The sequence below is a fragment of the Centroberyx gerrardi genome, chromosome 13 (genome assembly GCF_048128805.1).
Source record: "Centroberyx gerrardi isolate f3 chromosome 13, fCenGer3.hap1.cur.20231027, whole genome shotgun sequence".
Classification (NCBI taxonomy): domain Eukaryota; kingdom Metazoa; phylum Chordata; class Actinopteri; order Beryciformes; family Berycidae; genus Centroberyx; species Centroberyx gerrardi.
Window position 1 is genome coordinate 31,532,644 of NC_136009.1, and position 26,458 is coordinate 31,559,101.

The following is a 26,458-nucleotide window of genomic DNA, read 5'->3' on the forward strand; positions in this document are numbered from 1 at the left end:
CTGTAACTGTGGCTGTAGCTGTAACTGTAGCTGTGACTGTAACTGTAGCTGTAACTGTAACTGTAGCTGTAACTGTAGCTGTAGCTGTAACTGTGGCTGTAGCTGTAGCTGTAGCTGTAACTGTAGCTGTAACTGTGACTGTAACTGTAGCTGTAACTGTAACTGTAGCTGTAACTGTAGCTGTAGCTGTAACTGTAACTGTAGCTGTAACTGTAGCTGTAGCTGTAACTGTAGCTGTAACTGTGACTGTAACTGTGGCTGTAGCTGTAGCTGTAACTGTAACTGTAACTGTAGCTGTAACTGTGACTGTAACTGTGGCTGTAGCTGTAACTGTAGCTGTAACTGTAACTGTAGCTGTGACTGTGACTGTAACTGTAACTGTGACTGTGACTGTAACTGTAGCTGTAACTGTAGCTGTAGCTGTGACTGTGACTGTAACTGTAGCTGTAACTGTAGCTGTAACTGCAACTGTAGCTGTAGCTGTGACTGTAACTGTAACTGTAGCTGTAACTGTAACTGTAGCTGTAACTGTAACTGTAGCTGTAGCTGTGACTGTGACTGTAGCTGTGGCTGTAACTGTAACTGTAGCTGTGACTGTAACTGTGGCTGTAACTGTAGCTGTGGCTGTAGCTGTGACTGTAACTGTGGCTGTAACTGTAACTGTAGCTGTAGCTGTAACTGTGACTGTAACTGTGGCTGTAACTGTAACTGTAGCTGTGACTGTAACTGTGGCTGTAACTGTAACTGTAACTGTAACTGTAGCTGTGGCTGTAGCTGTAGCTATAACTGTATAACTGTAACTGTGGCTGTAACTGTAACTGTGACTGTAACTGTAACTGTAGCTGTAGCTGTAGCTGTGACTGTGACTGTAACTGTGGCTGTAACTGTAACTGTAACTGTAGCTGTAACTGTAACTGTAACTGTGGCTGTGACTGTAACTGTGGCTGTAGCTGTGGCTGTGACTGTGACTGTAACTGTAACTGTGGCTGTAGCTGCAACTGTAACTGTAACTGTGGCTGTAGCTGCAACTGTAACTGTGGCTGTAACTGTAGCTGTAGCTGCAACTGTAACTGTAACTGTGGCTGTGGCTGTGACTGCAACTGTAACTGTAACTGTAACTGTAACTGTGGCTGTAACTGTAACTGTAGCTGTGACTGTAACTGTGGCTGTAACTGTAACTGTAGCTGTGACTGTAACTGTGGCTGTAACTGTAACTGTAGCTGTAACTGTAACTGTGGCTGTGACTGTAACTGTGGCTGTGACTGTAACTGTGGCTGTAGCTGCAACTGTAACTGTAACTGTGGCTGTAGCTGCAACTGTAACTGTAACTGTGGCTGTAACTGTAACTGTGGCTGTAGCTGCAACTGTAACTGTAACTGTGGCTGTGACTGCAACTGTAACTGTAACTGTGGCTGTAGCTGCAACTGTAACTGTAACTGTGGCTGTGGCTGTGACTGCAACTGTAACTGTAACTGTAACTGTAACTGTGGCTGTAACTGTAACTGTAGCTGTAGCTGTGACTGTGACTGTAACTGTGGCTGTAACTGTAACTGTAGCTGTGACTGTAACTGTGGCTGTAACTGTAACTGTAACTGTAGCTGTAACTGTAACTGTGGCTGTGACTGTAACTGTGGCTGTGACTGTGACTGTAACTGTGGCTGTAGCTGCAACTGTAACTGTAACTGTGGCTGTAGCTGCAACTGTAACTGTAACTGTGGCTGTAACTGTAACTGTGGCTGTAGCTGCAACTGTAACTGTAACTGTGGCTGTGACTGCAACTGTAACTGTAACTGTGGCTGTAACTGTAACTGTAGCTGTGACTGTGACTGTAACTGTGGCTGTAACTGTAGCTGTGACTGTAACTGTGGCTGTAACTGTAGCTGTGGCTGTAGCTGTAGCTATAACTGTATAACTGTAACTGTGGCTGTGGCTGTAACTGTAACTGTAGCTGTAGCTGTGACTGTGACTGTAACTGTAGCTGTAACTGTAGCTGTAGCTGCGACTGTAACTGTAACTGTGGCTGTGGCTGTGACTGGCTGTGGCTGTAACTGTAGCTGTGGCTGTAACTGTAACTGTAGCTGTGGCTGTAACTGTAACTGTAGCTGTGGCTGTAACTGTAACTGTAGCTGTGGCTGTAGCTGTAGCTATAACTGTATAACTGTAACTGTGGCTGTGGCTGTAACTGTAGCTGTGACTGTAACTGTGGCTGTAACTGTAACTGTGGCTGTGGCTGTAGCTGTAGCTATAACTGTATAACTGTAACTGTGGCTGTGGCTGTAACTGTAACTGTAGCTGTAGCTGTGACTGTGACTGTGACTGTAACTGTGGCTGTAACTGTAACTGTGGCTGCGACTGCAACTGCAACTGCGGCTGCGGCTGTGACTGGCTGTGGCTGTGACTGTGGCTGTGGCTGTGGCTGTGACTGTGACTGTAGTTGCTGTAGCTGTCATGGTAGTGATAAAATCATCCACCAAATGGCAGATGTTCCCAGAATGCACTGTGGTTACCAGCTGTTTCCACTGCTCATCACCTACATTGTGTGACTCTGTATCTGATCCCAGAGCAGCGCTGCAGGCCTGTAGTATCGAGTTAAGGCTCCTGGTGCATGCTGGGACGTGCTGACAGAAACGTGGTGTTTTATGGCCGAGCCCCCGCTGAAAAAGTGGCTGCATCATCCCAGTGTGGAACTGGGCTCCTGGTACTGGGACCAGTGCTGCTGTGTGTTGTGTTGCTGTGGATCTACAGCCGGCTCAGCAGGTTCAGGAAGGAACTCATCACCCTACAAACACACACACACTCCTGTCCTACACACACACACACACATACGCACTCCTATCCTACACACACACACACACACACACACACACACACACACATACACACTCCTGTCCTACACACACACACACACACGTACACACTCCTATCCTACACACACACACACACACACACACACACACTCCTGTCCTACACACACACACACACACTCCTGTCCTTTGCGGCAGAGTTGCCATGTCTGCTTATTATAAGCAGCGGTGGAAAAAATCCGCAAATCTTTTACTTCAGTAAAAGTATCAAAACCATGATGGAAAAATACGTCATTAAAAGTGAAAGTTCTGCATTCCAAAGTTTCCTTCAGTAAAGTCTAGAAGTATTATCAGTAAAATGTTCTGACGTATCAAAGTAAAAGTCGTCATTCTGTCAGAGAGTTAAATTATTGAAGCATGAACCTGTCAGAAGTATTTTAATGTTGTCTAACTGCTCCAGATACTGTTGGAGTTTAAACTCTAACAATGAAACATATTTTATGAGCTCATCGTATGTTTTGTACAGAAGCATTTTTAACTATAAACGCTGCATATATTACTACGAGTGATCACTTGGACCTAAATGTTAGTGTGTAGTGAAAGTTCAGTGTTTTGACGTAGAACCTGTGCAGCAATGAAAGGTGAACTGTACAGTGTCCAATAGTCAGAAAATGTCAGAAAGTGTAATATAGCCCTATGCAGCGTTTATGGTTAAAAATAACACATTATGGCATTTTTCATTATTATGACATCAAACATTAATATGAGTGCTCATTCTGAATTTGACGATTAAATACAAGGTAATTGGTTTAAAACAGTATTTCTACATGTTTAAAATCGTGCGCTTTTATTTTGAAGGCGTAATTATGAGAGATTAAGTCATAATTATGAGATATGGAACTCATAATGACGAGAAATCATCTCCGATTTATTTTCTTTGGTGAATGCAATATGCTTCTGTAGTTTGGAATGTAAAACCTTATTCTGCAAAGTAACTGGTGACTCAGCCGGCAGATAAATGTAGAGGAGGAGAAGTAGAAAGTCTCACAGAATGGAAACAGTAAAGATCCAGAACCTCAAAAAAAAAGAAAAAAAAAAAGAAAACAGCAGTCCACTGTCTGTATTATAAAATTAAAATTCCGGAATAATATCCTGTTAACTCCTTTCGGCTTTTTAATGTACGTATGTAATGTTTGTATTTTTATTTATTTTCATCAGTCTTTTTATTCATGTTTTCACCTGCGTCTGTGTGTCTGTCCGTCCGTCTGTCTGTCAGCAGGATCTCTCTAACAGTTGGACACGGATTTACACAAAACTTGGTATTACGGTTGGTTATGGGCCGAGTAAGAACTGATTCACTTTTCATGTCGATTGGCCAAAAGGGGGCGTGGCTTATCACCAAAAGGTGGTCATCAGACATGGCGGAGGTCTGTGTTTTCTCCTCCTGCTGTGGATGAACACTGGGCCGTAAAACTCAAAACAAACGGCAGGTGGCGGTACATCAACCGGAAGACACCGTGAGAAGAAGAAGAAGATGCGGAAGTAAACAGCAGCTTGTTCAGAGTGCAACAAACAACCAACAGAGTTAATGCTTTAGTAATCCAGCTGTAGAACTGCGGTATCTGAAATATCGCGACAGCTTCTGGAACGTTCCGCCGTCTCGGCTCTTTTAACGGACTTTGTTTGGAATACAACCTGAAGTTTTGTGACGTTAAACTCTGGATTATCGAGCAGCTAGCAGGCTAACGTTAGCCACCTGACATAACTGTATTTATACCGCGCTTATTTTAAAGCTAAAGTGACGTCATTATGACTAAACAGCTCCGTTAAACCGCAGGACTGTCTGCTGGAAACGACCGGCGGTCAGAGCTGTTAGCATGCTAACGTTAGCCGCGTCACGTTTCATGCCGGGCAGAACTTCAGTGAGTCAACAGCAGAAGACTTAACAAGAGGTCAAAGGTCAGAGCTCACTGAGTGCCATGTAAGAGAGAGAGAGAGAGAGAGTTAAGTGAAACGATGAAAGCCTAAACACACTCATCAGATCAATAGTTTTAATGATTATTTAGTAATGGAAGGATTTGTTAATTGTTTCTTGTCAGTACTGTCGTTATCATTTTCATTTGTATTTGAGCATGTTGCTTTGGCAATAAGTATCTTTGTATTTCATGATAATAAAGCTAATTTGAATTTGAAAGAGAGCAGAGAGAGAGAGGTAGAGCAGAGAGAGAGAGGTAGAGCAGAGAGAGAGAGGTAGAGAGAGAGGTAGAGCAGAGAGAGAGAGGTAGAGCAGAGAGAGAGACAGAGGTAGAGCGAGGTAGAGAGAGGTAGAGCAGAGAGAGAGAGAGGTAGAGCAGAGAGAGAGAGGTAGAGCAGAGAGAGAGAGGTAGAGCAGAGAGAGAGAGAGGTAGAGCAGAGAGAGAGGTAGAGCAGAGAGAGAGAGAGGTAGAGCAGAGAGAGAGGTAGAGCAGAGAGAGAGGTAGAGCAGAGAGAGAGAGGTAGAGCGAGGTAGAGAGAGAGGTAGAGCAGAGAGAGAGGTAGAGCAGAGAGAGAGAGGTAGAGCAGAGAGAGAGAGAGGTAGAGCAGAGAGAGAGGTAGAGCAGAGAGAGAGAGGTAGAGCGAGGTAGAGAGAGAGGTAGAGCAGAGAGAGAGGTAGAGCAGAGAGAGAGAGGTAGAGCAGAGAGAGAGGTAGAGCAGAGAGAGAGAGAGGTAGAGCAGAGAGAGAGGTAGAGCAGAGAGAGAGAGGTAGAGCGAGGTAGAGAGAGAGGTAGAGCAGAGAGAGAGAGAGGTAGAGCGAGGTAGAGAGGTAGAGCAGAGAGAGAGAGAGAGGTAGAGCGAGGTAGAGAGGTAGAGCAGAGAGAGAGAGAGAGGTAGAGCAGGATGTGTGTGTGCAGCAGGTGAGGCAGCATGAGCGTGCGCCTGCTGCAGCAGTACCAGGACATCAGCCCAGTGACGCTGCAGCTGGGGGGGGCCGGGGGGGCCGGGGGGGCCGGGGGGGGGCGAGCGTGTGTTCCCGGCTGTACTGCGGCTCGGTGGGGGGGCTCGCCGCGCCCGCCGCCGGCCTGGTGGAGGCCTTCCTGGTGGAGGTTTACCGCTGCAGGCTGTGCCAGTTCACCTGCGGCCTGAAGAGCGGCATCAGCGCCCACCTGGAGGAGGACCACCCCCCCCCTCCGCCGCCCCCCGCCCCCCCGCCCCGCCCGGCGGGGGCGGGAGGCGGCGGCTCTCCTTACCGTCTGGAGCCGAGCGGCGAGTCGGAGCGCAGCGACGAGGACTCGCTGGACCGCATGCCCTTCCTGCTGCACATGTGCGGCATGCTGCCCAACATCAGCCTGAGCTGCAGCGGGGACGCAGCGCTGCAGGTCGCACACACCTGTGAGGTGAGACAGCTGCAGGTCGCACACACCTGTGAGGTGAGACAGCTGCAGGTCGCACACACCTGTGAGGTGAGACAGCTGCAGGTCGCACACACCTGTGAGGTGAGACAGCTGCAGGTCGCACACACCTGTGAGGTGAGACAGCTGCAGGTCGCACACACCTGTGAGGTGAGACAGCTGCAGGTCGCACACACCTGTGAGGTGAGACAGCTGCAGGTCGCACACACCTGTGAGGTGAGACAGCTGCAGGTCGCACACACCTGTGAGGTGAGACAGCTGCAGGTCGCACACACCTGTCAGGTGAGACAGCTGCAGGTCGCACACACCTGTGAGGTGAGACAGCTGCAGGTCGCACACACCTGTGATGGAGATATGGAGATATTCTGACAAACAGTTTGGACTCATTATTAGCAGCGGAGCTCGCTGCTTCAACTGACAGCTACAGACAATACTGTCTGTGGGTCCAACAGCTACAGACAGTACTGTCTGTGGGTCCAACAGCTACAGACAGTACTGTCTGTGGGTCCAACAGCTACAGACAGTACTGTCTGTGGGTCCAACAGCTACAGGATGAACTGCAGCTGTTTTTAATCCATTTGAATAGAAACTTGACTTCAGAATCAGGGTGTAACTCCGTCGTCTTTCTGTATTTGCTTGTGATGCTCTGCTTAGTTTTTGAAACTTCAGTGGAGAAAATGACTTGCTGTTGCTGCACTGGAGGAAAGATGGAAGCTGCTTTAGGAAGCTGAAAGTCTGTTTTGATTTTGATATATTAATATTTTTGAGTAATGCTTCAGTTAACTGAGCTCTGCCCCGCAGGTGAGCACGCTGTTTGAGGAGGAGGAGGAGGAGGAGTCCAGCATCTTCCCTCTGAAGGGGGGTTCTGTTGATCTGTCCTGTCCCGCCTCCCCCCCCGCCACCCAGGAGGAGATGGCGCAGTCCGCCCACCTCATGACCCTGGGACTGTGTCGTATCTCCGCCTCCAGGCCTCCCGCCCCCCGGCCGTTCCCGCGCGGCGCGGCGCCCGACTCCGCGCGGCCGCCGCCCGCCGCCCCGAAGGAGAGCGGGACGGCGCCGAGGAGGCGGCGCCTGCCGTGCCTCCTGTGCCCTTTGACCTTCCCGTCCAGACGGCTGCTGCACGCCCACGTCAGATCGCACCGCGCCGAGGGCGGCTTCGGCTGCCCGCGGTGCGGCTGGAGGGCCGACGGCTGGGAGGAGATGGAGCCGCACTGGAGGAGCCGCTGCAGGAGGAAGAGGAGGAGGAAGGAGGAGCAGAAAGAGGAGAAGAAGAAGAAGGCGTCCAGGCCGTTCAGCTGCCGGGACTGCCTGCGGACGTTCAGGAGCGCCGCGTCACGCGACGCTCACCAACTCAAACATGAAGGCTGCGTTCAGCGCAGACACTGCGGCTACAGAGGTCAGACCGCCTTCATCTGCAGGATTAGTGATAATAATGACGATAACGATAATAATAATATTAATAATAATTCACTCCCATCAGACAGATCCAGGGACAGACTGGTCAGACAGAAGGGCAGCAGTGGAAACCGGTCAGAACTGGACAGGTAGGAGACAAACTGATAGTGTTTCAATACCTGATATTCAATACCTTTAAATTGGACCATCTTTCTGCAAAACAAAATACTATTCACTGTTTCTCCAAGAATTTTATTTCTGTCAGGGTGGACAAGAAATCCCTGAAATATCACCAAAATATCTGCAAAATATCACTAAAATGTCTCCAAATTGTCCTCTAAAGATCCCCAAAATGTCTCCAAAATCCCAGAAATATCTCTAAAGTATGTCGAAATTATCTCCAAAATGTCCCCAAAATATTTACAAAATATATCCAAAATATCTCAGAAATGGGTCAAAAATATCTCAGAAATGTCCCCAAAATATCTCCAAAATATCTTGAAGCCCTCTGTGGGATCGTGGATGCAAACAGGAAGAAGGTCCATATTGATCTGCCTCTCTGTGGATAGTCAGTGTCTGTGTGGTAATATTATCTGTATCTCTGCAATAATCCACACCTCTATAATATTCAGTGTTTCTATAATAATCCATATGTCTATAATGAGGCATGTTTGTGTTGGTTTCCAGTGAAACCAGTAGAGCAGAGTCTGGTTCACTGGAGAGCAGTGGGGGGGGGCGGCGCGGGGCCAGAGGCATGAAGAAGAAAAGAGCAAGAAAGGAGGAAGAAGAAGAAGAGAAGGAGGGAGAGGAGAAGCAGTCTGTGGCCGCCGGAGAGAAGACAGACTTCTGCTGCCCGTTGTGTCACAGGTAACCATGAGGACTTCATTACCCACAAACCCTGTGTGCATCGTCTTCTTAGTGTATTTGTGTGTGTGTGTTTTTTTTTTTTTTTTTTTTTGAAGCGATGATGTTTAATGTTGTGTCCGAATCGGTCGGCCGTTCACCACGTGACAAACCGCAGAGGGAACAGTGAGTGAAGGAGTGAGCCGTTCTGAACGCAGCTTCTGCCTTTCCTCCCGCCTCCCGTTGAAAAGTGTGTGTGCCGTTAGCGAGCGCCGCTGTGATGTTTCCTCCGCAGGAAGTTGTCCACCAAGCTGACGCTGCGGCGCCACATGGGAATCCACCGAGGAGAGAAACCCTTCCGCTGTCCCACCTGCAGCTACAGCACCAGACTGAAGGCCTCGCTGCTGCAGCACCTCCGCACACACACCGGTGGGTCAGGGGGCAGGGGTCAGAGGTCACACACACACACACACACACCCTCTGAGCTGAGAGTAATGATCCGTGCGTGTGTGTGTGTGTGTGCAGGAGAGAAACCCTACAGATGTCCTGAGTGTTCGTACGCCTCCATCGACCGCAGCTCTCTGCTCAGACACTCCAGGACACACAGCCAGGAGAAACCCTACTGCTGCCAGTACTGCTGCTACAGCAGGTACACACACACACACACACACACACACACACAAACACATCGAGACACACACACACACACACAAACACATCGAGACACACACACACACACACACACAAACACATAGAGACACACACACACACACAAACACATAGACACACACACACAAACACACAGAGACACACAGACACACACAAACACACACTAGGACTGTGACATTGACCAAAAATTACAAGTTAAATATGAAATACATATAAAATTGATAATTATCGATATTTTATTATATATTTTTTAAAATCAATAACGTTAATGTATCTCTAGTGTTACACTGGGTGTGTCCACTAGAGGGCGATACAGTCAAGGTTTTGACAGAGAGACTAAACAGTGAATAGTTTCACTGTTGTGAAGTGAGAGGGAGGGGGGTGAGAGAGGGGGGGGGGTGAGAGGGAGGGGGGTGAGGGGGGGTGAGAGAGGGGGGGGGGGGTGAGAGGGAGGGGGGTGGGGGGGGGGGGGGGGGGGGGGGGGGTGAGAGGGAGGGGGGTGAGAGAGGGGGGAGCTGGGCTGTCTGACCGGTGGAGGAGAACCTCCCTGGGACACGTCTGCTGATGTTGTCGTGGTTCCTGTGGCTGTTAGATATTACTAAAGGTCCCACGCTACCGATCGCTTAAGCTAATTACTTGTTTGAATTTCTAAAAAATCATCTGTATATTAATTGTGATTTATTATAGCCAGTAATTAGCGTGTGTCTGTGTTGGCATACTGTAGGAACCGTGGAACCGTGGAACCGTATTATTCTTCAGAACAAACTGACGGTCGGACGGCTCGGAGTGGAAATAAAACCTCTTAAAAGTTTTATTAAAAAGGATTAAATTCAGTTTCTGAGACCTGCAGAGACCTGAATAACATTCAAACTAACAGAAACAGCAGTTTGCTTACTTGGCAACTTTTCCTGACTTATTAGGCTGTGTGTCTGTCTGTCGTGTCTGTCTGTTGTGTCTGTCCATTGATGCATCCGTCTCCGTCAGATTTCTGTCAGAAAACTTTCTGTCAGTCAAAACTGACAGAAAGTTTTCTGGACAGACGATTGGTCCGTTTAGAAAAACTTTTTTTTTAATGGCGGCGAACAGGTCAACGTTCCTCAGCCCAACAGACAGAAATCTATCCGTCAGTAATTCCGTCAGTAATTCTGTCAGTTGTCTGGCGGATCGGTGCGGCCGGTCGGGGGGGTTGAACCGGGTTGAACTTTCTGTCCGTCAAATCTGACGGAGACGGACGCGTCATCAGCGTTGCCCGGACAACAGACAGTCTCATTGAAAATGAATTGAAATGAACGGAGACGCACAGACAGGGTCAGTGTGGAGGTCAGAGGTCAGAGGTCAGAGGTCAGGGATCAAAGTAGGCAATACAACTGGATAGCCAATATTGAACGTTCCCTTTGATGTTCGAATATGGCAATCAATGAATGTGTTCGATAATTTATCGATTATCAATGTCACAGCACTAACACACACACACACACACACACTCACTCACACACACACACACACACACACACACACACACTCACACACACACACACACACACACACACCCACACCCCTCTGCTGTGTGTTGCAGTATTCAGAAGAAGAGTTTGGACCTTCACGCTCGCCGACATCACACCGGTGAGGCGTTTCCATGCCAACAGTGTCAGTATTCCAGTCCAGACCGCCAGCTGTTGCTGCGCCACATCCGCAAGCACCACGCCTCCTCCCAGCATGCCGCGGGGCAGCGGAGCTCTGCCCCTGCTCCTGATGACAAGACGGGTTAAAACCTGCTACTGGTTTCTACTGGGAGCTGACTACAACACAGTCTGTACTGGTTTCTACTGGGAGCTGACAGTACAACACAGTCTGTACTGGTTTCTACTGGAGCTGACAGTACAACACAGTCTGTACTGGTTTCTACTGGAGCTGACAGTACAACACAGTCTGTACTGGTTTCTACTGGAGCTGACAGTACAACACAGTCTGTACTGGTTTCTACTGGAGCTGACAGTACAACACAGTCTGTACTGGTTTCTACTGGAGCTGACAGTACAACACAGTCTGTACTGGTTTCTACTGGAGCTGACAGTACAACACAGTCTCTACTGGTTTACTGGAGCTGACTACAACACAGTCTGTACTGGTTTCTACTGGAGCTGACAGTACAGCACAGTCTGTACTGGTTTCTACTGGGAGCTGACAGTACAGCACAGTCTGTACTGGTTTCTACTGGGAGCTGACAGTACAGCACAGTCTGTACTGGTTTCTACTGGAGCTGACAGTACAGCACAGTCTGTACTGGTTTCTACTGGGAGCTGACAGTACAACACAGTCTGTACTGGTTTCTACTGGAAGCTGACAGTACAACACAGTCTGTACTGGTTTCTACTGGAAGCTGACAGTACAACACAGTCTGTACTGGTTACTGTTTCTTCTGGTCGGGTTGCCGTGGCAACAGGGCAGCAGAGCAACACAGACATCTTTTTCACCAATAACTTTTTCCAGTTCCTCCTGCCAGGCATACTGGGCTGAGTGGAGTGTGTGTGTGTGTGTGTGTGTGTGTGTGTGTGTGTGTGTGTGTGTGTGTGTGTGTGTGTGTTTCAGCTCTCTGGACTTCATACTGATAACTGAATAAAATGTTTTTACTGCCAAAATCTGAATAAAACATAATTTGTTTACTAAACAGCTGGTGTTAAAACGTCATTATTCATCTTCATCTTGCTGCCAGTCGTCATGCTGAACCGGATCAACCAGCAGGACAGCAGATCCCACCCACAATCCTCCACAAGCTGATTAGCCCACCTTCGGGGGCTAATCGGGGGGGGGGGGGGGGGGGGTTAGCCTGTTTGTGAGAATCATCTGAAGCTGAAGACAGCAGACTCCTGGAAAACTCTTCACACTAAATCATATCATTGAAACCAAGGCCTTGAAAAGTCTTGAATCCACTTAAAGGTGAAGTGCTGAATTACTACACACTGAGTACATTATAATTATTATAATCAGCATGGTAATAACATTGTAAAAAATGAAGAGGCTTGAAACAGGTTATTAAACTGAATGTAAAGCTCTGATGTTGGATTATAATCTGCTTTCCTCTGTTCGCTCAGTTTGACTGCAGAGTCAGACGGGCCTGAGCTGCTGAAAGCTGCTTCGACCGGTCCAGTCTGACCGTCAGCAGATCAGAAGACCAGAGGAGGATCACCATCATCATCACCATCATCATCATCATCATCATCATCATCATCATCATCACCATCTGAGCTTCTCCTGCCCGCCGCCTCCGTCTGTCAGCAGGAGTGTCCGGAGGAAGCGTAGCGGTGTTAGATCTTACTGAGTAGCTGACTTCGACAGTAGTAGCTTAAGTAGTAGTATGTATGTATGTATTGTATGTACATATATATATATATATATATATATATATGTAGTAGTAGTATTTAATACTACTCATAGTACTACTAGACTCTGTCACCGGTCTGTCTCCAGGACTGCAGGTGGATCAGGCTGCAGATCCTGAAGTCAGACTGCAGCAGGTGGAGCGACTGCTGAGGAGAACCAGCAAGGCTCTAATATATAATATACTATATTATATATAATATATAATATATAATATATACCATACTGTATAACATATAATATACTGTAGAGTATACATAAGGCTGCTGAGAAGCGGTACAGCCGTGCAGCAGTGAGCCCACATCACTTTTTATCTTTATAATGGAGAAAAAGCAGAACAGGAAGACCGGACCATCGGACAGGAAGACCGGACAGAAAGACCGGACCATCGGACAGGAAGACCGGACCATCTGACAGGAAGACCGGACAGGAAGACTGGACCATATGACAGGAAGACCGGACAGGAAGACCGGATCATCTGACAGGAAGACCGGACAGGAAGACCGGACAGGAAGACCGGACCATCTGACAGGAAGACTGGACCATCAGACAGGAAGACCGGACAGGAAGACCGGACCATCTGACAGGAAGACCGGACCATCTGACAGGAAGACCGGACAGGAAGACCGGACCATCTGACAGGAAGACCGGACCATCTGACAGGAAGACCGGACAGGAAGACCGGACCATCTGACAGGAAGACCGGACAGAAAGACCGAACCATCTGACAGGAAGACCGGACAGGAAGACCGGACCATCTGACAGGAAGACCGGACAGGAAGACCGGACCATCTGACAGGAAGACCGGACAGGAAGACCGGACCATCTGACAGGAAGACCGGACCATCTGACAGGAAGACCGGACAGGAAGACCGGACCATCGGACAGGAAGACCGGACAGGAAGACCGGACCATCGGACAGGAAGACCGGACAGGAAGACCGGACAGGAAGACCGGACCATCGGACAGGAAGACCGGACCATCGGACAGGAAGACCGGACAGGAAGACCGGACCATCTGACAGGAAGACCGGACCATCTGACAGGAAGACCGGACAGGAAGACCGGACCATCTGACAGGAAGACCGGACAGGAAGACCGGACCATCGGACAGGAAGACCGGACAGGAAGACCGGACCATCTGACAGGAAGACCGGACAGAAAGACCGGACCATCTGACAGGAAGACCGGACCATCGGACAGGAAGACTGGACCATTGGACAGGAAGACCGGACAGGAAGACCGGACCATCGGACAGGAAGACCGGACAGGAAGACCGGACCATCGGACAGGAAGACCGGACCATCTGACAGGAAGACCGGACAGGAAGACCGGACCATCTGACAGGAAGACCGGACAGGAAGACCGGACCATCTGACAGGAAGACCGGACAGGAAGACCGGACCATCTGACAGGAAGACCGGACCATCGGACAGGAAGACCGGACAGGAAGACCGGACCATCTGACAGGAAGACCGGACCATCTGACAGGAAGACCGGACAGGAAGACCGGACCATCTGACAGGAAGACCGGACCATCGGACAGGAAGACCGGACAGGAAGACCGGACCATTTGACAGGAAGACCGGACAGAAAGACTGGACCATCTGACAGGAAGACCGGACAGGAAGACCGGACCATCTGACAGGAAGACCGGACAGGAAGACCGGGCCATCGGACAGGAAGACCGGACCATCGGACAGGAAGACCGGACAGGAAGACCGGACAGGAAGACCGGACAGGAAGACCGGACAGGAAGACCGGACAGGAAGACCGGACCATCGGACAGGAAGACCGGACAGGAAGACCGGACCATCGGACAGGAAGACCGGACAGGAAGACCGGACCATCTGACAGGAAGACCGGACCATCTGACAGGAAGACCGGACAGGAAGACCGGACAGGAAGACCGGACCATCTGACAGGAAGACCGGACAGGAAGACCGGACCATCTGACAGGAAGACCGGACCATCGGACAGGAAGACCGGACAGGAAGACCGGACCATCTGACAGGAAGACCGGACCATCTGACAGGAAGACCGGACAGGAAGACCGGACCATCGGACAGGAAGACCGGACAGGAAGACCGGACAGGAAGACCGGACCATCGGACAGGAAGACCGGACAGGAAGACCGGACCATCGGACAGGAAGACCGGACAGGAAGACCGGACCATCTGACAGGAAGACCGGACCATCTGACAGGAAGACCGGACCATCTGACAGGAAGACCGGACAGGAAGACCGGACCATCGGACAGGAAGACCGGACAGGAAGACCGGACCATCTGACAGGAAGACCGGACAGAAAGACCGGACCATCTGACAGGAAGACCGGACCATCGGACAGGAAGACTGGACCATCGGACAGGAAGACCGGACAGGAAGACCGGACCATCGGACAGGAAGACCGGACAGGAAGACCGGACCATCGGACAGGAAGACCGGACCATCTGACAGGAAGACCGGACAGGAAGACCGGACCATCTGACAGGAAGACCGGACAGGAAGACCGGACCATCTGACAGGAAGACCGGACAGGAAGACCGGACCATCTGACAGGAAGACCGGACCATCGGACAGGAAGACCGGACAGGAAGACCGGACCATCTGACAGGAAGACCGGACCATCTGACAGGAAGACCGGACAGGAAGACCGGACCATCTGACAGGAAGACCGGACAGGAAGACCGGACCATCTGACAGGAAGACCGGACAGGAAGACCGGACAGGAAGACCGGACAGGAAGACCGGACAGGAAGACCGGACCATCTGACAGGAAGACTGGACCATCGGACAGGAAGACCGGACAGGAAGACCGGACCATCTGACAGGAAGACCGGACAGGAAGACCGGACCATCTGACAGGAAGACCGGACCATCTGACAGGAAGACCGGACAGGAAGACCGGACCATCTGACAGGAAGACCGGACAGGAAGACCGGACCATCTGACAGGAAGACCGGACAGGAAGACCGGACTATCTGACAGGAAGACCGGACCATCTGACAGGAAGACCGGACCATCGGACAGGAAGACCGGACAGGAAGACCGGACCATTTGACAGGAAGACCGGACCATCTGACAGGAAGACCGGACAGGAAGACCGGACCATCTGACAGGAAGACCGGACCATCTGACAGGAAGACCGGACAGGAAGACCGGACCATCTGACAGGAAGACCGGACAGGAAGACCGGACCATCTGACAGGAAGACCGGACAGGAAGACCGGACCATCTGACAGGAAGACCGGACCATCTGACAGGAAGACCGGACCATCGGACAGGAAGACCGGACAGGAAGACCGGACCATTTGACAGGAAGACCGGACAGAAAGACTGGACCATCTGACAGGAAGACCGGACAGGAAGACCGGACCATCTGACAGGAAGACCGGACAGGAAGACCGGGCCATCGGACAGGAAGACCGGACCATCGGACAGGAAGACCGGACAGGAAGACCGGACAGGAAGACCGGACAGGAAGACCGGACAGGAAGACCGGACCATCGGACAGGAAGACCGGACAGGAAGACCGGACCATCTGACAGGAAGACCGGACCATCTGACAGGAAGACCGGACAGGAAGACCGGACCATCTGACAGGAAGACCGGACAGGAAGACCGGACCATCTGACAGGAAGACCGGACCATCGGACAGGAAGACCGGACAGGAAGACCGGACCATCTGACAGGAAGACCGGACCATCTGACAGGAAGACCGGACAGGAAGACCGGACCATCGGACAGGAAGACCGGACAGGAAGACCGGACCATCGGACAGGAAGACCGGACAGGAAGACCGGACCATCGGACAGGAAGACCGGACAGGAAGACCTCAGTGAAGCGGAGCTGCTCTTCCCGAGCCCGGTCACTGTATCAGGTCAGTACACACTATCAGGTTTTTGATGTTTATTATGTTGATCCTTAAAGGGTAACTTCAGTATTTTTCAACCTGGACCCTATTTTCCCAACTTTTTGTGTGTAAGTGACTAAAGGGGACAACAATTTTTTAAATTGGTCCAGTATTGAGCGAGATCGCTTCAGCCGGCAGCCGTGAAACGAGCTGCGATGTAATCCGACGGGACAAATCTCACCGTCAATGTTCGTCCACTAAAAGTTCTTGTTTTACTGACAGGCTCAGATTGTTATTATAAGTGTCTGACAACATTATGGAAAGGACCCTACAGAGAAATTAAACGATTTTCTTTACCTTTCGCTTGATCCGGTCTGTGTGTAACCAACTCTCGCGAGAGTCTCACGAGAGTTGAGTTGTTGCAGGAAGTTACACACAGACCGAATCAAGCGAAAGGCGTTTCAAAAATTGTTGTCCCCTTTAGTCACTTACACACAAAAAGTTGGGAAATAGGGTCCAGGTTGAAATATACCGAAGTTACCCTTAAGGAGGAACCTGTCTTTCCTTCCTCTGGTGCTGCAGGTCAGGCAGGTGTTCAGTGTCTTGCTCAAGGGAACTTCAGCAGTCAAACCTACTCGCTACTTTTTAAATTCATGTGAGTAGATTTTTACACCGGTACTTTTACTTCTACGTCAGTAAACCATCAGCCAAGCTCAGCCGAGCAGGATGTTCATCCTTTCTGCTGATTCTTCCTTTCATATTGAGCTGTCTGCTCCGTTGAAGCAGCGGTGCCACACCGCCTCCCTGTGGATTTAAAATGAACTGCAGCTGTTAAACTGCCAACATGCTGTTAGAACAACATGAGGGAAAGAAGAGGGAACCTGCTGTCATATCAAAACTTTTGGCTGTTGGAAGTTGCATTTGCACTTTTTGCACATTTTTGGAGCAGAGCCTGGATTAATAAATGCCATGAGAAGAGGTTTCTGTTTCTGTTTGTCTTTTGGTGTTTAGCAGTGCAGGTTCCCTCCGTTCCCTCTTCAGTCTGCTGATTCGATCCGACACATCAAACCTGCAGCAGCTTCCTTTGGTTTGAATCCCAGTCTGAACGACACAAAATCTCCTGTCAATAGCATGCGACGTTCCTGAGTATCCACAAAACTATTTCAGTTTTGTCATGACAGTATAGTGTCTGTCTCACTGAACTTGGACTTTAATACACAGCTGAACCTGATCTATTTTACAGCTATACCGAACATTGTGTTAGTTTAGACACATTTTACTGTAGTTTGGTGGACGTCAATCCATGTGTCAATCATTCTCCTCCATAAAGATAAAGTTGCTTCTTTAACACCGTGAGTATAAAACTATTATTCTAAATGTACAGTTATCATTAAGATTTATGTAAAAACACTAAAAATGGTTTATATGTAAACTGGTCTACATACTGTACATTTAAACCAGTTTTGGTGCTTTTATGCAGATCTGAATGCTTCCTGCTGTAACGGTCAGAAACAGGCCTACTGTGCTTTACAACAGCTTAGTTGCAGTAACAGGTTATGTCTGTAAAACATACCAAGTCGTTCCTGAAGAGACTTAAAGCTACTGGTCAGAAGACAGACTCGGAGTAGAACTCAGTATGTTGCTGTAACTTTGTCTCAGTAAAACAAGGAGCGCCACCCAGTGACATAATCTGTCACTGCAACTAAACAATGTTCCAAAAGCACAGCAGGCTTATTTCTGACTGTCACACTGCACACGTCAGCTGAGGTAAACATGATGTTGAACCGTGTGTTGTGTTGCAGCAGATCTAGGGCCTGCACTACGAAGCAGGATTTGGGGTTAGCGAGCTAGCTTCAGGTTTAACCCTGGCTTTTCGGTCTCACGAAGGTGGTTCACTTTTAACCGGGGTAGATCACCATGGTAACTGATGCTGCACGGCTAACCTGCTCCGGAGCAGCTTCAGTTCAGGGTAACCGATCAAAACGTATGAAAGGCCTCCTGACCAATCAGCTCTCTGGAAACAGGGAGTCACCATTCCTACAGGATCCCGATATGGACAAATATACAAATGAAAATCACAATAAAAAACTGAAAACTGTTATTTTTGAATGAACAGACAGTAAGAAGTGCTGTTCAGGGCGACGTGTTTACAGACCAGTAGAATCACGTTGTTTTCCATGATAACTTATTATATCGGAGATATAGCAGGTAGGCTACTTAATTGACCATATTACTGATGGATTAAAGTTACTGTTGCATATATTAATTGCGCTGACTTTATTTAATTTGTTTCCAACAGTGTTTGGTTCAATGTCGGCTGTTTCATATTCCATTACCGCAGCCCTGAAGAACAAGAGACCGACTTTATGAATAGAAAATCTTTTTACAGCCTCAATGTGTCCACAAACTATTTTATTAATGAGAAATATGCCCACTGTGTCCTAATGACGGGGCAGTTCCTCCAGTAATCCTCTCTAGCCTTGGAAGCAGAAATAACTTTTACTTTTTGCGGTTATGTTTTGTAATGCTGACAGTTATTCATTATAAGAATTTATTCTTCTTGAGAGAAGAACCCAATGTTAGTAGCTATCCATTTCTTTCCGATACCCATGTTGAAAATGTCAGCAGGAAATATTAGGGCTTATATCATCCTATAATTAGGTCTATTGTTTATGACTTTTATTGTTTGATTAGCCTATTTTATTATTTTCGCCTATTTTTAGGCTATTACTTATTTTTATAGTTTTGCGCTTATATTCTATGTCCTTTTCCCCGCTGAATCATATTACTTTTGCTGCACAACTATCTAATTTCCCCACGGGGATCAATAGTTTCATCTTATCTTATCCTAATAGTCTGATCTGGATCTGTCCATGTTGCATGTGATTGGCTATTTGTTACAAACCCCGCCTCTTTCATGTGAACGCGCTCATAGCTGACAGGTAAATCCTGGGTTAACTCAAACATACCCTGACTTTGTTGAACTTGCTTCGTAGTACGGGCCCCTACTCTAACTTGTGTGTTTGTGTTTTGTTTTGCGCTCTGAGCCTGCAGGCTGCTCTCATGTTGTCCGTGGTTTTGCAGGGATGGGAAGCGGACTGGTGCTGAAGCGGCGCTGGAGGTCCAGAACCGGTCCACACACACACACCCCCCCGACCTACCGGCTCCTCACCCAGGAGGCCGACATCCTGGACCGACGCTGTTCAGACAGACTGAAATGAAGAGACAAAATAATTCACCATCACACCAATGGAGCGTCTGAAGAAATAATATCATGTCAAATACCACATCTGTCACTGGTTCAACTCATCAGAGGCAAAACAAAACCCAATATGAGATTCAAGGTGGATGATGGATGAATAAACGTCTGTCCTGCGGTTGGTTGCCTGTTGTCATGGCAACAGTCTGCTCTGCTCTTCGTTCTCACCTTGCTGCTGCATTGATTGACTGATCGGTCAGAAAGCTCTCTAGTGATTGATTCCCTAAGCATTATGGGAACAAAAAGTTGCTTTCTGGCTGAATGACGTCGGTTCTGACGCAGTAAGAGGAACCGGTTGTTCTGGTCAATATCTGTCTGCTCTACATAACCAACCAATAAACTCACACTGATGGACAGTTTTAACACTGCTTAGATCTTATTAATAATAATAAACTTTATTTCTACAGCAATTTCTGCGCTTTTCCTACTTTAAAATTGCTTAATAATAAGATAATCAATAAAAATGACATCAATTTAAAAAAGGTTAGAGATAACTAAAACAGCCAAATATAAAAGCTTGTCTATAAAAAATGTTTTTAACTGAACTGGGATAACAGGTGGAGTAACATGACCATATAAAGTTTGGAATTAAAACCTATTTATGCGCAACTCTACCATGCAACATTTAGATGTTCCCATCCTCCATGTTCTCAACATGAGATTCATTTGTAGGTTTTACAGTTTCATCACCAACCTACTACCAACCAGCTGGAGGAACATGGAGAACTGTGTTAGTTAATAAAGTGTAAATCTGTAGAACTGTGTGTTAGTTAATAAAGTGTAAATCTGTAGAAGCAGCTAGAAGCAGAGAGCAGCTGAGTCAGCTTGTTGTGGTGTGGCTGTAGATCCATTCAGTAACGTTCTCAGTAAAAGTGAATAGTGTGATAAGGTGGATTTGGTTCCTGTGACACAGTAAACTGTCTTGTCTTTAGCCCTAGTCTCTACTCCAAAACACTCTGAGTTGTAGCTTGAGAAGAGTCAGCTCAGTTAACCTGAACAAACTGTTAGCTAGCTAACTAGCCAGCAAACACACTGATGTTAATGTGAACATGCTAACGCTAGCTGCTACTAGCTACGTTAACTAGTGTGCTAATCAGATGTGTTAACAAGATAGTGATGTTAGCTGACCAGATGGTCTACTAGCAACACAATCAGCTGTTCACAGAGCTGAGGACCTCCAATATGGCCGCCAGAGGGGGGGATACTTCACCTGAAAACCTTCTATATTTGTCAAATTATCAGTTTCTGTGTATAATATGGCCCTCTGCCAGGTGAAGCTATCATCATTTGGGTCTGCAGGTCGTGTCCTACAAACCATAGCAGTTACATTTAGCTAGCCTGTTGGTCATGATGAGTTTATCTTTTCACTGTGATCTCATTAGCTTTGCATCAAGATAAAGCAAGTGGGAAAAAACTGAACCGCAAGATCAGTCAAGATCCAAACGATAAACTCTGGTGACCCTCAAACCAGGAGGCCGACACGCCGGAGTCTTTCTGTCGGAAGAACAACGTTACCTGAACCAGGATACTTCTGAATTGCAATAACAGAACATTAGTAGACCTGTAGGTTTGTCTGCAATAAGTAGGTCAGTGGTGCTTGTCTTCTGTACTGCATGACACGTGTTGATTTTGCAGTGGGCAGAACGGAAGTAGAGCAGTCTGAGGTCTGCTCAATACCAGCCCTGAATTTATTGATCGGCCTACTATATAGTGCTGCACAGTCGAGTTCACAGAGGAAACAGACAGAGTTTAGCTTCAGTCTCCTCTCTGGTTTCGGTCGACAACAAAGAGCTCGTGGCAGACGGAAACGAGTCGCTGCTGTCGGCATCACTTCATCTGTCAGCTGGTTTAAAGAGGTGTTGAGATGAATCACCACCATCCAACCAGGAAGGCGGCTTTCTGCCCGCCAGGAGACCGTAACTGCACTGTTTTCCTGAACGACCATCAGCACGCCAGGACGTCGAAGCTCCTCCACCTGCCCCACCACGACCCCACCCCCGGCCCTCACCTGGAGCCTCTGCGCCTCTTCCCCACGGTGGACGTCCCGCACCACGCTCACTACATCATCGGCTCGGTCATCCTCGTGGTGGGAGTCACAGGGATGTTGGGAAACGCCTTGGTCGTCTACGTCTTCTGTCGCAGCCGCACTCTGCGCTCACCCAGCAACCTCTTGGTCGTCAACCTGGCCGTCGCCGACTTCCTCATGTCTCTCACCCAATCACCTGTCTTCTTCATCGCCAGTCTGCACCGGCGCTGGGTGTTCGGAGAGCTTGCCTGCGAGCTGTACGCCTTCTGCGGTGCGCTTTTCGGGATCTGCTCCATGATGACCCTGACAGCCATTGCGGCGGATCGGTGCCTGGTCATCACGCGTCCGCTGGTCCTGCTGGGCGGGATGAGTCGCCGGCGAGTCACGGTGGTGCTAATGTCCGTCTGGCTCTACTCTCTGAGCTGGAGCTTGCCTCCCTTCTTCGGCTGGAGCGCCTACGTCCCTGAAGGCCTCCAGACGTCCTGCAGCTGGGACTACATGAGCTTCACCTCTGCTGTACGCGCCTACACCATCCTCTTATTCGCTTTTGTTTTCTTCATCCCTCTGGGCGTGATCGGTGGCTGCTACCTTGCCATATTTCGTGCCGTCCGGCGGGCGGGCCGAGAGGTCGAACAGCTGGACTGCGGAGAAACCCACAAGGCGTACGAGCGTCTTCGCAGCGAGTGGCGATTGGCCAAAGTGGCTCTGGGAGTGATCCTGCTGTTCATCATCTCCTGGTCGCCTTACTCAGTGGTGGCACTAACAGCCACGGCAGGCTACGCAAACCTGCTCACTCCCTACATGAACTCAGTTCCTGCCGTCATTGCCAAGGCCTCTGCTATTCACAACCCCATCATCTACGCCATCACGCACCCCAAATACCGGGCTGCCATAGGCCGCTACGTGCCGATGCTACGCTCGTTGCTGCGAGTTCAGGAGAAGGACCTGCGCTCCTCCTACAGCTCCAGCAGCGCCTCTTCTCGGCGAACCACCCTGACCAGCCAGTGCTCCCTGGGAGTCGGGATGGGCGCCGGGTCTCGAGCCAACGGCCGCTGGGGGAAGAGCCGACTCTCCTCGGCCTCGGACAGCGAGTCCTGCTGGACGGAGAGCGAAGCCGACGGCTCCAGTGTCGGATCGATGCCCTTCACCCGCCGGGTGTCCACTGACATCTCCGCCGACACCGCCCTCCCCAGCCAGTGCAGTCTGCCGTCCGGACAGAAAGGCGACACCAAGGCCTCCGTCAGCACCCAGCCTGCAGGACCGGACACGGATTCTCCTGATGGGGGCGCTGTGTCTGAAGGCAAAGCTCTGCTGCTGCCTCTGTAACTGATACCTATACCTGGATAAACCTTCCCATGTGCATGCACTGCTAAAATGTTATGTTTTTGATGATTGATGAAATCATCAATCATAGGGTTTAAGGGTCTTAATCATAGGATTAAGTTTTTGCTTTTCTTTAGATCTATATTATTAATTTATTTATATCACTAGGAGCCAATTGATCAACCATAGTCATAAAGCAATAATGTAAATAAGGAGATTGCAGTGTATAGCCTAGCTATGGGATGTGTCACCTAACAGCAGGGGTTACAGTGGGCGTTCCGGCACCTTCGATTAATAAGTCAATAAATCTGATTGGTAGTTTCATACATAATAACGTCAAGCGAGTTCACAGGGCTGCCAACTCTCACGCATTGACCGTGAGACTCACGCAATTGACATTTTTCACAGCTCTCACGTCACAAGTCCATTTTCTCACGCGGTGAAAAACAAATTCATAACTGACAGCGCACGAGACGAGACAGAGCAGCACCGTGCAGCAGAGTTATTCACACCATCTGAATAGAGAGAAATATACACTAATCTATTATATTGTAATTTCTTCCCATGCATGCTGCTCAGAGTAATCTCTTCTGCGTCTCTCCCTCTCCTCTCGCACCTCAATGCTGAAATCTAGTAATATAACATAATTTTACATTTTTGGTTAACATTATACAGGGTTGCTGTTTCTTGACTTAATCCAAGAGGTTAGGTGGTGTAGAAATGCAGGAAATTTGTTTTAATTTCTTTTCTTTCTGCCCCCCCCCCACCAATTATGTATCTTACCCCCCTTATCTTCCCCCACCTGCCAAATCCCACTTTAACCCCTGCCTAACGGGCTGAATCCAGATCAGTAAAATGTTTCTCTGCTGTCTAGGCCTTGCTGACTTTTCAATAAAGGTACAAATAAATTAATCTGTTTGGACCTCATGCTTTCTATATCACAGCTTCAGGCTCTTATTAAGCAGGATTCCCAATATCAGTAACAGTAGGCCTATTATTTATTTATGAATTTCCTTCCTCACTGCTGTCAGTTTGCTGTATAGCTGTGGATAGTTCTTCATCTCTTCATTATCCTTGTTAGCATACAGCAGTCTGTGTCAGCAGATTAACTCTAATCCTCTGCTCCGTCCAGCTGGACTCTGCTGTGGCTGCACATCCATCAGACATGTCCAACACAAAGAATAACCTCCTATTTACAGGTATGTAATGAATTATACATTACCAGTTTGTAGTGAGAAGCACAGTAGTGACATCAAGTTATTTGTGTCACATGCTGAGTTATTGGCTGATTAGTATCACTAGTGTAAATCCTATTTAAATCCGTTAGGAGCTCAGCTGATTCTGTAGCAGTGGAATAACAAGCAGCATGAGAATCATTATTTATTATTATTTATTCATGATGCACTTTTCATTAAGCAAAGCAGAAAGTGCCATAGGAAAATAAAAGTAAATGCTTGTGTGTTTGTGTTGTCAGTCCTGCTGAGTCTGACTGCAGCGTCAGCCTTCGTAGAGGAACTGGACGATACGTAAGTCTGCATGAAGAGGAAGGCCAGACCTGCTATTAGTACAAGCATCAATGTGTCCAATCAATTCAGAATATAACCCGTATAAATATAATCCACACACTTATCTAGCAATTCTACGGAAGCGTAATGCATTCACTTGAGAAAAAAAAAAGTGCCCTGTTTTTCTGAATGAACGAGATAATTATCTCAGAATTCTGACAAAAGTTTTCATGGAAAAAAAATAATTCTGCTCTGTTTTTCTGTTTTTCGTTCATTCAGAAAACAGCATTTTTTCTGAGATAATTATATCGTTAATTCAGAAAAATGGCAAAAAAAAATTCTCAAGTGAATGCATTACGCTTCCGTACAACTCACTGTAAGTCAGCTGTAGCCTTTCTGGGTGTTTTCAGTCTGATCTGTTTTACAGCTTTATGGAAATGAAGGAACCAGAAGAAATATGGCTGATCAAAGTATGTACACCTTTATTTAATGCAAGGTTATTATTGCTGATATTAGAGCCAGTCCTTTCCGTGACTCTGTTGCAATAGAAGTTATGTGAGAAAATTTGACTAGAATTTGTTTTTTATGATTAGACAAATATCTCCAAACTAAGGTTCACGCTCTCAGAACAGTTAACAGCCACTGAAACAGACTCTTATTTTGCAAAACAGCCCAGTTCCATTTTAAAATGAAGTGCTGCTTTCTTTTCAGATCACATCTTTATAGAAACCAAACACTGACATCAAAACTACCAACGCCATGTATTAGATCATAGATTCATCTATATCCACACAGGAATAATGACAAAACACGTTTATCAGAAAGTTTTCCTTCACAGTGAGCAAAACGTCTTTTCCCCGCAATGTTAGAGATAGAGATCGTGTAAAATGTAATATTTCACAGCTTCATTACATAGGTTTGTCAATTTTGGCAATGTCATATCTGACATTTTCGCGTTTTCTATGTGTGACAGTAAGCAGGCAGAAGTGCTGATGAACATGATGATGTACTATATTCAGAGTTTAGACAGCTGTGTGAACCTTTTTGAGAGCGTCGAGTTAGATTGGAGAGTTTTGTGTAGCGTTTGGAAAAAAAGATTTATGTACTTTTGTATTTTGCGTGAAAACAATGAAATGTGCAGTTTTGCTAAATTACCAAGGGGTTTAGATGGTGTGTTCACTGTTATATCATCTCATGTTAGATTATATGTTACATCATGTCATGTTATATGTTATATGTTGTCATGTCATACCATGTTTGTCAACCTTTATTTATTCAGGTAAAATCCCAATGAGATCAAGATCTCATTTGCAAGAGAGACCTGAATTACATAAAAAACGAACAAAAACGAACAAAAATGTCATAAAATTAACAATTAAAAAATTACAAATAATAAAACAATTAAATAAATAAAATGTAATAAAACAATCATGTAATAAAAGCATTAAGAAACGTAAAAGACAAAAACAGACCTCTGGTTAAAAACAATTCCACTGGGCTCTAGAAAGACTTAAGATCTTGTTTCTTTTTGGCCGAAGGGAATCAGAGAGTGTAATTTGAAAGTGTGCTGTAGCTCAGTCCATGTGAGCACAAACCTAAAGCACTTCTGCAGAGTTCAGAAGTCATTCAGGAACCTGAGTGTAACCAGACCACTGTCCAGTCCAGTAATGTAGTTGGGTAAGATGGTATTTTACCAGTAAGGGCTTTGTAGATAAATACCAGTGAGAAGACCAGCCAACCTTTTGGTAGAGGATACAGTGATGGGTGTCAATAATATGTTATTTTATGTTATGTCATGTCATGTTATTTTGTCATGTCATGTCATGTTATCTTATGTCATGTCATGTTATTTTGTCATGTCATTCTGTCATGTGATGTTCTTCTGTCATGTGATGTCATGTGATGTTCTGTAGTTCTACGCCCCCCGGTGTTCGTTCTGTAAGCAGCTGGATCGGGTCTGGCATGAGATCGGCTCGGAGCTGAAGAGTCTGGGAGCTCCGGTCAGCGTGGGAA

The 26,458-nt window shown here is 47.6% G+C and overlaps 3 protein-coding genes across 3 annotated transcripts in view; all 3 read left to right on the forward strand.

Annotated features, from left to right (window-relative positions):
• The first annotated feature begins 4,520 nt into the window (after window positions 1-4,520).
• Window positions 4,521-11,759, forward strand: LOC144542147 (uncharacterized). Its single transcript, XM_078287814.1, has 7 exons — window positions 4,521-4,763; window positions 6,995-7,589; window positions 7,674-7,737; window positions 8,276-8,455; window positions 8,727-8,860; window positions 8,957-9,080; window positions 10,677-11,759. The coding sequence occupies exons 2-7, from the start codon at window positions 7,106-7,108 to the stop codon at window positions 10,867-10,869; spliced, it is 1,179 nt and encodes a 392-aa protein (XP_078143940.1). The 5' UTR covers window positions 4,521-4,763; window positions 6,995-7,105; the 3' UTR covers window positions 10,870-11,759.
• A 9,696-nt stretch (window positions 11,760-21,455) lies between these two features.
• On the forward strand, window positions 21,456-22,943 carry opn4.1 (opsin 4.1). Its single transcript, XM_071913209.2, has one exon. It carries the CDS (start codon window positions 21,456-21,458, stop codon window positions 22,941-22,943), a length of 1,488 nt encoding a protein of 495 aa, XP_071769310.1.
• Window positions 22,944-24,105: 1,162 nt separating this feature from the next.
• LOC139922667 (protein disulfide-isomerase tmx3a-like) overlaps window positions 24,106-26,458 on the forward strand; it is an 11,567-nt gene continuing 9,214 nt past the window's right edge. The window contains exons 1-4 of the mRNA XM_071913207.2: window positions 24,106-24,139; window positions 24,388-24,466; window positions 24,873-24,915; window positions 26,359-26,458. The exon at window positions 26,359-26,458 is cut by the window's right edge and continues 24 nt beyond it. Coding sequence (XP_071769308.2) covers window positions 24,106-24,139; window positions 24,388-24,466; window positions 24,873-24,915; window positions 26,359-26,458 — 256 coding nt within the window. The remainder of the gene's footprint in view (window positions 24,140-24,387; window positions 24,467-24,872; window positions 24,916-26,358) is intronic.

Excerpts from the sequence above, each read along its gene's own strand:
- LOC144542147 (XM_078287814.1), top strand. The coding sequence starts at position 7,106 with ATGGCGCAGTCCGCCCACCTCATGACCCTGGGACTGTGTCGTATCTCC. Across the intron at positions 7,738-8,275 it reads AACCGGTCAGAACTGGACAG|TGAAACCAGTAGAGCAGAGT; the intron begins GTAGGAGACAAA and ends GTTGGTTTCCAG. Across the intron at positions 9,081-10,676 it reads CAGTACTGCTGCTACAGCAG|TATTCAGAAGAAGAGTTTGG; the intron begins GTACACACACAC and ends TGTGTGTTGCAG.
- opn4.1 (XM_071913209.2), top strand. The coding sequence starts at position 21,456 with ATGAATCACCACCATCCAACCAGGAAGGCGGCTTTCTGCCCGCCAGGA.